General features: G+C 35.8%; 1 protein-coding gene across 1 annotated transcript; it reads right to left on the reverse strand.

Moving 5' to 3' along the window:
• Positions 1 to 4506: 4506 nt before the first annotated feature.
• LOC136224264 (putative clathrin assembly protein At1g03050) lies at positions 4507 to 7149 on the reverse strand. The gene is made up of 4 exons (XM_066012544.1): positions 6973 to 7149; positions 5798 to 6508; positions 5138 to 5716; positions 4507 to 5054 (listed from the first exon to the last, which is right to left on the reverse strand). Exons 2-4 carry the CDS (start codon positions 6462 to 6464, stop codon positions 4582 to 4584), a joined length of 1719 nt encoding a protein of 572 aa, XP_065868616.1. The 5' UTR covers positions 6465 to 6508; positions 6973 to 7149; the 3' UTR covers positions 4507 to 4581.
• Between the last annotated feature and the right edge of the window lie 4744 nt (positions 7150 to 11893).

Below are 11893 nucleotides of genomic sequence, written 5' to 3' on the forward strand. Positions count from 1 at the left end.
GTCAAGCCTTGGTAGACTGTTGTAGGAAGAAAGTTAATCTGTTATTAGCTAATGGGGAAAAAATATGTGTTTTAAGGCGAGAGATGTGTACATAGAAATATAGTCTCTGTTATGACAGCTTTGAAAATGTTAAAAAAAGGGTATGCATCGTTCTTGGCATATGTGATAGACAGTAAGGAAAAACCTCCTAAAATAGAAGGTGTGACAATTATGAATAAGTATTCAGATGTGTTCCCAAATGAGATACCAGAGTTACCACCAGAAAGAGAAGTGGAGTTTGCAATTGAGGTACAACCAGGTACTGCTCCTATATCTCTAGCACCATATAGAATGGCACCAGTAGAAATGAGAGAATTGAAAATACAGTTGCAAGAGTTGTTAGATAAGGGATATATACGACCTAGTGTATCACCCTGGGGAGCTCCAGTGTTGTTTGCGAAGAAAAAGGATGGAACAATGCGGTTGTGACTATCGTCAGTTAAATAAGGTTACTATCCGTAACAAGTATATGTTGCCTAGAATCGATGATTTGTTTGACCAGTTGCAAGGTGCTTCAATATTTTCAAAAATTGATCTGAGAACTGGATATCATTAGTTGAAGATCAGAGAAGGAGATATTTGGAAAACAGCTTTCAAAACTCAATGTGGGCATTATGAGTTTTTGGTAATGCCATTCGGGTTAACTAATGCACCTGCAACATTTATGGATCTGATGAACCGAATATTTAAACCTTACTTAGATACATTTGTAATTGTGTTTATTGATGATATTCTTACGTATTCTAAGAGCAAGGAAGGTCACAGTAAGCATTTGAGAACAGTTTTGTAGATTCTGAGAAAGAAGAAGTTGTATGCCAAATGCAGTAAATATGAGTTTGGGCTTGATGAAATTATGTTCTTAGGGCATGTGGTATCGGCTAAGGGAATTCTGGTGGATCCTAAGAAAGTTGAACATATAGCTAACTGGAAAGCACCATCGAATGTACATGAAGTGCGCAGCTTTTTAGGGTTAGCAGGGTATTACAGAAGGTTTGTGAATGGATTCTCACTTATAGCTTCTCCAATTATGCAGTTGCTGAGAAAGTGATGCACCACGAGCTGACGTTCAAAGGCTCGCTAAGGGATAAGTGTATCTCATCATTATCAAGTAATAAATATGTGTTTCTAGTGTTATTTAGGCGGTGGAAAGTTGAATTAGGTTTTTTGGTTCTAAGTTATTCTACTCGTAAGGCGATCTTAAGCAAAGCAATTAATCAAATAGAAAACCGGGATGGTATGATAATATAGAAATCAACCTAACTAAGCAATCTAATGAATTACCTAATCTGAGTTGCTTAAACCTAAGGCGATTAAACTGACTTATCCTTCTAGGGTCCCTAGCACGTAATTCCTTTGTTACAGGTCGTAGCTAGCTCCGAGGTTCAGCAATTTGGGTCATATTTACCGAGTCGGAGGCCAGCTTGCCGAGCTGGACCCTTCAGGGCTAGCATTGCCAGCCCTGACGGTCAGCTCGCTGAGTTGGCCATCAGGGGAAGCAAAGAAAAAGCTTCCCTTGATAGCCAACTCACCGAGCTGGCTTGCCCAGCTCTCCGAGTTGACCCCCGGGGGCCCCAAGACGTGACTTATGCAATGATGACTTTGCCCTTCCCCCATTCAACCTGTAAAAATGCACTAAAACTTCAAAAACATTAGTCCAATGGCTGAATTAATTCACCAAACTTTAGAATTTTGTGACAAACTATTTCATGGTTTGCAAGGTGATAGCTTAAGAGTAAGAAATACAGATTTCACTTAACCTATCTATTTGAGTTGACTCGGCCTGTACAAGTAAAACCAACGTCTCGCTATATGTGACTTGACATCATCCATAGTCATAAGATTCAGTTCAAGGATGTAGTTGATAAATGATCGAATTATACTGTAACTAATACGGAAAGGTTAACAACAGAATCAACCCGTCTTCTTAACGGACTCTGGGGGAATGATTACAGACTTGCCAATAACATACTCAGTACATCATTCCGTTATGCAAAGATTAAATATAATTCTTGAAGAAATTAATTTAATAGTTGCATACGGCCAGAAGTAGTAAGAACCTAATGGATCACACATAAGACTTGGAACCAAAAGAGAGATGGATGTCATTAATAGATGGAAGCCCAATTGAGCCCAGTAAGGTCCATTTAGTTAGAAGAGGGGGCCGAAATTTATATATAATAATAAGGAATTATTTTAATTCCATTAATCCTAATTTGATTAGGTTTGTGATTAAATTAATTAAAGGATAATTAAGTTAGGAGTTTAATTAGATTAATATACTCCTATTATTATCCAATAAGGTTATTTATTATTATCCTAGATATATTAGATATATAGTGAGATAATAATTAGGAATTTTATTCCGAATTGAATTCCTATTAAGTAACCTATTCCTATCTAACTAGGGTTTAGATACAAGTGATTATATATACCCCTACTACATGAGAATTTCGACTAATGCTCCCTAATCCCACCTAGTGATTTTCGAAATCCCTAGCTTAGAGAGAGAAAGAGAATTCGACTCCCCTAGTTCGTGGACAAGAATTCATACGGCTTCCACCGATCGATTAATTTCATCCATCTTCTTTTTCTTTGATCTTGTGTTGATTAATTAGAGGCAATCTATTTTGGTTGCATCTCATACGGTTGATTCTAACTTAATCTCACTGTGTTCATGAAAGAAGGAAAAACAAACAAAAGGGAGAAATTCGTTTTTCTTCACCTACATCAGGTCAGTTCACTATTTCGCGGATTCCCAGAGATTGAACCGTCGGATCGTTGCGATTTTTGGACAGTTGCTTCTAGACATATTCTTCCACGTTTCCACCGAAGGGATTGTCGTTCGGAGGTCTGGAAGGTCTGTTTCGGATAGGGGCAGATTGGTAAACAGTTTCCATCTCTTTTGAAGTTGTGGGCACTTCGTTTGCAACGATAGATTGATCATCGAAAGGTATTTCTTCTTATCCCTCTTTATATGAAATAACGATTAACGGATCCTATGGTTAAAAGGAAGTAGGCTAAAATTTTTATATTTCCGCTGCTATACCTTAGCCTAATTTCCAACAGATCATTCAGCCACGGCTACAGTGCGCCCCTCGCATCACTCCGGTAATTTGGAAACGCCCGTCGGTTGGCTGGCTGAAAGTGAACACGGATGCATCCGTAACGTCGGACGTAGCAGGATGTGGTGGCGTTTTCAAGGATTACAGTGGGCATTTCAGAGAAGCTTTTGCGCTGCCATTTCCCTCACCGCACGCACACATTGCGGAGCTAAAGGCGGCTATCATTGCAATTAACCGGGCCTTTGACAACGGTTGGCATACCCTCTAGATTGAAAGTGATTCAACCTATACTGTTTCCGTCGTTCGCGCTCGCACAGACCGAGTCCCCTGAGTCTTATTTCTGGATTGGAAAGCCTGTCTCTCCCGTCTGAATCAAATACAAGTGGTAATTTCACATGTCTATCGAGAGGGTAACAAGGTTGCAGACACTTTAGCTGCTATGTGGCGACAAAGCACTACTAGCCTGTGGTGGGATTGGCTCCAGATTTTTGTAGACCTTTTTTCTTTGAAAATGATTGTGACCGAGCTGTGTTTCGGTTCACTTAATTTTGGTTCCCTTGATGTACTTGGTTTGATTTTCTTTTTCTATTTAATAATATTGGGTTTTGGGTAGCGGTCTACAGGGGGTGCCAGTCTAGCTGGGATGTCCTATGTCGCCTCCTCACTTTTAATCAAAAAATACAAACAAAATTGTTTTTTTTTTAGTTTTTAATTGTTAATGTTTAATTTCGATTGTAAAATAACATATAACTATTTATGCATATTAATAAATTAATATATATAAACATTTAATATATATAGTTAAGATGATTATATCATTTGTCGCTACTACATGTTCCGAACTATGTAGGACAAGCGTCTTTTGTATATAGATGTCTGACCCTGCGGTTTGCGGATGCGTTGCATGTCTGGAACAATAGGGGTTTTATGTGTGTTTCATTTATATTGTGTATTTTCTTCTTATATTTCTCATTGTAAATAATGTATCCCTTTCTCTTTTGGAAATGTAATAGCTTAAGTTGGATTTATATACATTATTTACCGTTTTTTTGTGTGATTACCTAAAGATAAACAACTAAAATAGGACAAAAGGAGTGTAGCTGAAATGTTTTGAAATGAACAACCTTGAATGATAAGTAGCTTGTATCCATGGATCCGAAATCTCTAATCGAACCGGTTACTTGGTTTAATTGATTCATTTTTTTCCGGCTAAATCGGATGAGCATTCCATCAATCTAACTTGTAACTTTTATGCAAAATCTATAGAAAACTTATTGTATTAAAAGTGTACAAAAATTATAATTTTTTTAAAATGGGTATAATTATTAAAATATTAGAAAAAAAAAATCATGTATACTCTTATATATAATATAAATATATACAAAATGTTAGTTAATTAGGCGATTTATGGAGTATAATGTAGAGCTAGAGGATATAAAGGCACTATAGATTTGCAGAAACTAGTAATGAAAAATGAGAATTAATTGGATCTCCAGCATCCAGTATTGTAATTGGTGGAATGATCTCTTCCATATTGTTGCCACATTAGTTGCTCCTCCATCAACAATTTTTGCTTCTTCTCCATATCAGACATTTGCACAAAACTTGGTGGTGCAACTGCAAGTGAAGCTGCAAATGGGTCGAGATTATGATTGGGCATTTCACCTGCTTGTGGGGGCGCAGGCAATGCTAACATAGCAGGTTGTCCGGCCGAGCCGAGAGCAACACTGCTAGCACTTCCACTGCCTATGTAACCAACTGCTGCTGCATTTGCATTTGCTGCCCCTTGATACATCCCATCAAGCACCATCATGTCGAAACCCCCGCCTAGAGTTGCTTTTTTACTCTGCAAACTGCTCGCCGATTGAAGTAAAGCTGTCTCCCAATCTGCGGTTCCCTCGTTGAATGCGTCCCATTGTAAAGCAGCAGTTGTGGATTCTGTGGTTGCTACACCTGTGTCATATTTAGTAAAAGTAAGCTCAAGCTTTTTGCTTTAAATGTTTCTTTCATATGGATATGGATATAGTATCACACACCTGCATCAAATAAAGCTATTGCTAAGTTGTTCTCATGTTCTTCTCTTGACAATGCATCTTCCCCCAAATTCAGCAAGTCAGCCTCTTTTGACAATGTATCTTTTTCTTCAATTGGTTCAGTTTCTTCTGGTTTTTCTTCAGGTGGTGGCAGGGCTTTTATTTCATTCATATCTTCTTCTTCTTCTTCTTTATGGACTTGTACTTCTTGCTGAGTTTCTTGAGTGTTTTCATCATCATAAGTTAAAACTAAAGTCTTTGTTTGTGCTAATGCTGATTTATCACGGATAAATTCGTCCATAAGGTCGAGTTTTTTCTGAGTGATTTTCTCGACTTCTGGGTACTCTGAGGAGCGTGCAATGCCTACTGTTTTACACCATCCATAAAAGTTATCAAGTTCCTCAAATTGCTTTAAGACACGACAGAAGATTTCATAAACTCTGATGGAGTCATTAATCTCTAGCTCCATAAACCGGTCAATTAAGATGCCCAATATTTCTGTTATGTCGTAATATAAATGGAAACTCTCTTTCAATATTGGATACATAGCAACCACTACTACTCTATTCAGCCTCGCTGCACCTGCATTATAATTATTAGTTCATCAAACAATTGGAAACCCACCGATCGTCAATTATTGTCGTTGAAAAATAAAAAAGAAACCTGTTGGACGACAAGCTAAAAAGCGGTCGAGCAGTTGTTGCAAATGCTGTGCTCTTGAAAAGATAAGGTCGATCTTCATCTCACGAATAGGCGTGGATTTGGAATGTGATGATGAAGTAGCAGTAGCAGTAGGTGCGTGATCTTGATCTTGATCATGATCATCATCAATTCCAAAAACACTTCTCTTCCCACGGCGTCCTTGCATCTTGAACTCTAACCTTTCATCAAGATACAGAGCAAAAGTTCTAACAAATGCGGAGTAGTCCCATGAATTAGTTCTGGAACCATCACAAAAATCCAACAAGTTAAGAAGGCGAGTGCCTCGCCTTGTGGCGAAGAAAATCTCTTGCTCGTATGCTGGATCTCCTTCGGCGAGCAGTCGTTGGATTAACATTAGTGTCTTTAAAGCCACAACCCAGTTCTTAGTCTTGGTGAGTCTTCTTGAAAGTGTATTTACACATGAACTTATGTAGGCACGTGAGTATGATGTTAAGCTTAGGATTTCTCGGACATGTCTTTCCTCAGCTGGCTGTTCTTCATGCCTTGTTGCTTTAACTATTGCCACATCCAAGTCTGCTAATAAGTTGCTGCTGCTTACTTTTGCTAGCCCTATGCTTGTTTGGTCTTTTACTGCCCCAAACGCTCTTCTAATCTTGCTTGAAGACATTTTCTATATTACTTCACTTTACAATATATATCTCACTTTTCTTCCTACACTTTAAAAATCACAAAATCCATCATTCAAAACAACACGGGATCATATATTGCATGTCTTTTTTTACTAATTTGATATCATTGTGGACTAAATTGATCTTGGAATAGCCACATTTACCTTTTGTTCAAACTTTAGTATACAACTCCTTATAAAAACATGTCATGTCATCAAATAAAAAATCAAATGTCATACATCATTAAAATCGAATATGTTAACAAAGTCAATATGTCACGTCATTAACATCAATGTATTACCTGATCAAATGAATATGTCACATCATCGGAAACTAACACTATTAGTATAGCATTCCTCAACTTGCAAATGGATGAAATCACGTGAGTTTTTTTGTTTTTTTTTTTCAATTTTAAAATTTATGATAGGCATAAATATGAAATTTAATTTGACACAGTGAAACATGAAAAATGATGAAAAGACGTAAATAAAAGGAAATGGATCTGACCTTAAAAGCAGAAACAGGAAAGTGGTTATCCAAAGAATGAATTCTCAGTTATGTTTGGAATTAACATAGTAACAGTTGTAATTTGATTTGATGAACAAGATAAAGTTGACAAAAAGAGAAAAAAAGGAGAGAAGCTTCTATTCTGGATGTCTTTTATTTAATTTTTCTTCTTCTCCTCTCTTTTCTCTCTTTGCTTAATTATCTCTTTTTGCTATCTTTCTTAACATTCAAACATCATTTACCTTCAACAAACATGGATAAATCGCTATCCTAGCATGAACATGCGGAAGTTTTATGGATGGTAATAACCCACTTGGCATTGTCAAATTCTTATTTTTTTTTTTATAAATAAAATTCTTATATTTTAGGTTATATATATACACGCTTTTTTCTAGCTTAATTTTTGACCATTTCAACAATTTTCATTCCAATAGAATAAGCCCATCTTTGTCAATAAGCATAAGCCCAATCTTTGCCCTTTCACCAAGCCACTACATACTTAAAGACAAACAAATATGTCACTTTATCATTGGAATTATGAGTAAATTATAGAGGTGGTATACAACAATTTAATTTATAACTTTTTTACGCAGCGTGACCTCCAACTAAAGATACAGCTGACAATTAATAGCTGATCAATCTAAAGTCAATTCCTGCCACATCAATATTTTTCATAAAACCAATTAATAAAAGTGAGACTCACTCCTTATGTAATTACTAAAATATCACTGTCTGTCTTTATCCATTCTCCATTTTCTGCAACTACTCTCTCTTTCCTTTCTCTCTCTAAAAAGCTTTCACAGCATTACATAAGGAGTGAAATTTCAATTAACTTGTTGTGCGTCTTCTTGCATTTCCAAGGTTCACATAAAGATCATTGACCAATAACATTTTTCTTCTTTTTTCTTATTACATGTAATTCTTATTCTACTCACTTCACTTTTTCTCTTTCTTTCTGGTTCCAGTTTTCCTTTTCTTTTCCTCTAATTTCTGCTTCTGCTATTCTTATGTAGATTTGAATTTCTGTTTTAGGTTTTATTCATGGAACTTGACAGTGACTCTGCTGACACTAGAGGGTTTAGTAAATAAATGCAGTCTCTACTTAACTATGTAAATAAATAATGCTTTGCAGCTTCCAACACTGAGCATTAAATTAAAAAACATATTATCAAAATTGAGATGTGTTTTATGTTCTAATTAATTGAGTATAAATGAAAGGAAATAAGTGAAGGAAAATAGACAAGCTTAGGTGCAGCGGAAATATAAAATTTTTATCTATTTTATCTATTTCTCTTTTTTCCAAGATTCGTTAATCGTTATTTCATATAAAGAGGGATTAAACAAGTATACTTTTTCTGAAGATCAATCTACCGTTGCAAACGAAGTGCCCATAACTTTTTAACCGTATTTCACGAACAATGAAATCAATAGAAAAGAAAACAGTTAGCAACCAACCAATGAATAGCAATCTAAATTGATTGCCTCTAAAGGAATCGATATGAGATCAAAGAGAGAGTAAACGAAAGAGTAATTAAGACGAATGAAAGTCGGAAGAATTCTTAGCCTCCAAAACTTGTGTTGGCCGAATTACACAAGGGGGGAGGGACTATTTATAGTCTTTCAAACATTAATTCTAATCACGTTAGGTTTAATCGCTTAATTAGAATCCTATTCCAAATAGGTTTACTAATAGATAAATAAATAAATATTATCATTATCTTTATTTGTATCTTAATATAAATAAATAAATGATAATCCTAATCTAATTAGATATTTATTTATGTTAGGAATTTAATTAATTAGAGATATAATCACATTAAACATTTTAATTAATATTATCACATAATTAGATAATTCAACTATAACTATAATCTAATTATAATTATCTTATCCCTAATATTAATACATTTCGGCGCTCTCTTTTAATTACTATTCTGTCCTCCTATTCCAAGTCTCATATGCGGCCCAATAGGTTCTTATCGCTAATAACCGTATATATTTATTGAAATTATTCAACTTGATTAATTTCAACTAAATATATATCAGAATGAATTCGAGGACTGTTACTAGCATAACCGTAGATATTCCCCTAGAGTGATAAGAAGTCGGGTTGATACTGACGTTTACCTTTCTATATTAGATCTAGTATAATTCGATCCTTCATTATCTATATCCTTAAACGAATCTATAACTATAGAATATATCAAGTTACATATAATGAGACGTCTGTTTTATTTGTCCAGGTAGAATTAACTCTGAATAGATAAGTTAAGTGAAATCTACATTTCTATTCTTAACCCTATCACCTTGCAAGAATTTCCAGTTAATTTTCCACAAGAGGCCATGGATATATCTCATATCTATCAGGAGTGACGAATGCTCAATCTAACATTAACTATCCTGCAATTACTTCATGTGATACCCAACGCCGGCCTCACACACCCCAGAGTCCCCTATGTAGTGGATCGTGTTTGAACAGAGTCAAAGCACCACACTCCATAATCCAGAATCACTAATTAATGTTTATTTGAGTTTGAGGATTACTTATACCTACTAATACCATTTGAGATGAAACAGATGACATTCGGATAAATCCATCCATCCTGTTATCTCAAATCGGGTCCTCAATCCTAATGAACTCCTTCACCAGATACATGTATTTGTCTAGATATCTCCATATCTAAAGCTTGTACGATCAGCTCTCTGTTCACAATAGAAGACATTATTACATGCAAGTCTCAACAGCAATAAGTTAATCCCATAAACATATTACTTGACTTGGGTTGTTTTAAGTTTATTGGTTTATTATAAAGTTTAGTCTCACTTCATGCTTGTGTGAACACTTTATGATCACTTAAATAAACTTGTGATTTCTTTTATTTAACTTAATTAGTTTTGATAAAAGATAAATGTCTTTATATAGTTTAACATACTATATCTCATAAAATAAATGATAATGAACAATTCATTTACAAATAGTTTATATCCTACAACAATTGTTTATAGGAAATTAAACCCCAACATCTCCCACTTGGACTAAAGTCAATTGTTTCTAAAACATTCTCATAAGCATCTGCATGATAATCATGAACCTTTTGGGGTAAGGCATTCTTTAAATAGATCTATAAGATTGTCCCTTCATGGGCACTCTTTTAATTCTCACATCTACTCTTGTTGTTATCTCTCGGAAGAGGTAATAACGACTGAGGTACTGTCTGGACGTATTATAAGACTGCATGTCCTTAGCAAGAGCAATAACTCTATTGTTAGTCTCATTAACAATGGTAGGTACTACGCCTAGTTCATTAATGAACTTCCATTCCAAATTTCCTTTTAAGCTGCTTCTGAAGCTGCTATATGTTGAAACACCTTTCCACGTGATTTTGATTTGACAAAATTATTTAAGTAGAATTAAATCTCCATGATAAAAATATTCTAACACATTAAATTTAAATGCTTTGATTTATTTGTACTAATGTATTTGTTCAATATTGAGTAAATTGAATTATAAGATTGAAGATATTAAAAGTATAAGGCCCAAAAGCCCATAAGAGAAAGTCAAGCCCAAGTCAACGGATGAAAGCCACACGGCCCAAGCAGATCAAAACGCAGCTCAAGCCGAATAAAACGCAAGCCCAGCAAAAAGAAGGATCGAGAAGCCTTCATCTAAAAGCTTCAAGACGAAGCTACTGAGTTGTGCGACAAGGAAGTCAGGTCAACGGCTGACCTGAGCAAACTTGGAGGCAAAGTATTTCTACTTTGAGTAAAGTTCAGAAGACGCAGGAAGCTGTCTAGAAGAAAATGTAGAGACACTCTGACCAGCCTGATTAAAAGCATCTGAGCACTACCGAAGACAGAAGATATAAGAATTTCATTGGCCGAAGACGCTGAGCACAGACTGAGTGAAAGCGACAGGAAGCTGTTTCCCTCCAACGGTTATTTCGAAATGATCGGTGCCTCAAGTGTCACTATAAATAGGCCTCTCAAACGCTTCATTCGATGCAGATCTTCATCAAGTCGAAACGTTGACCAAATTGTTATTCGAAGTTCTGTATTAGAAAAGCAAAGCAAATCTTACACCAATTCCAATCTTTATGTAAAAGTCTAGAGTGATCTTATTTCATCTAAAGTGTTCTTAGCTATTGTTGTTTAGAACAAAAACACTTATCATTTCTAGAAGTATAGAAAGGAGAAGCTGAGTACTCGGTTATAGTACTCAGCGGTAGAAAATAGGATTGAGTAGAGGGATAGAGGAAGGTACTCTTGTATACTCAGTTGCTATTGTAAAAGGTTTGTGCTCTACCTTTAAAGAGCTCAGTAGAGGATTCTGAAAAGCTAAGAAGGAATTCCGGGGACTGGACGTAGACGAAGAGGCCGAACCAGGATACGTCTGCTGAGTAATATCCTTCTAACCCTTAACTCCTTTATATATTGCTTGCTTAAATACTGCCTAGTAAAACACTAAAAAGAACATACGCTGAGTTGAGTGAACTGAGAAGCTGAGTTCAGGAATAGACTTAAGTGCTATATCCTGACTCAAGAACAGAAGCATCTTAGCCACCCGTTGGCTAAGCTTGTGTCTGGAATTTACTCAGTACCACTGTGTTAAAAGGCTAAGTTAAAGTCTTAACCTAAAAACAAGTCAGCCTTAGTGATAAAAAAATTAAATAGTTCCTAACCCCCCTTGGAACTAATATTGTCACGTTACACGGGACCAATAAGTGGTATCAAAGCCTAACAGCTCACTGAACAAGATAAAACTATCTTGAGCTGATCCCTGTAATGGCTGAGAACAGCACTCGTTTCCTCCCTGGAAATCAGACAACTCAGATACTCCCTGAGGGATTATCTATCTCTAGGCCTCCCCTGTTCTTTGGGTCTAACTATACCTTCTGGAAGAACAGGATGAAAAATTTCATTC

The sequence above is a fragment of the Euphorbia lathyris genome, chromosome 3 (genome assembly GCF_963576675.1).
Source record: "Euphorbia lathyris chromosome 3, ddEupLath1.1, whole genome shotgun sequence".
Taxonomy (NCBI): Eukaryota; Viridiplantae; Streptophyta; class Magnoliopsida; order Malpighiales; family Euphorbiaceae; genus Euphorbia; species Euphorbia lathyris.

Excerpts from the sequence above, each read along its gene's own strand:
- LOC136224264 (XM_066012544.1), bottom strand. The coding sequence starts at position 6,464 with ATGTCTTCAAGCAAGATTAGAAGAGCGTTTGGGGCAGTAAAAGACCAA. Across the intron at positions 5,717-5,797 it reads TTTAGCTTGTCGTCCAACAG|GTGCAGCGAGGCTGAATAGA; the intron begins GTTTCTTTTTTA and ends ATTATAATGCAG. Across the intron at positions 5,055-5,137 it reads AATAGCTTTATTTGATGCAG|GTGTAGCAACCACAGAATCC; the intron begins GTGTGTGATACT and ends AATATGACACAG.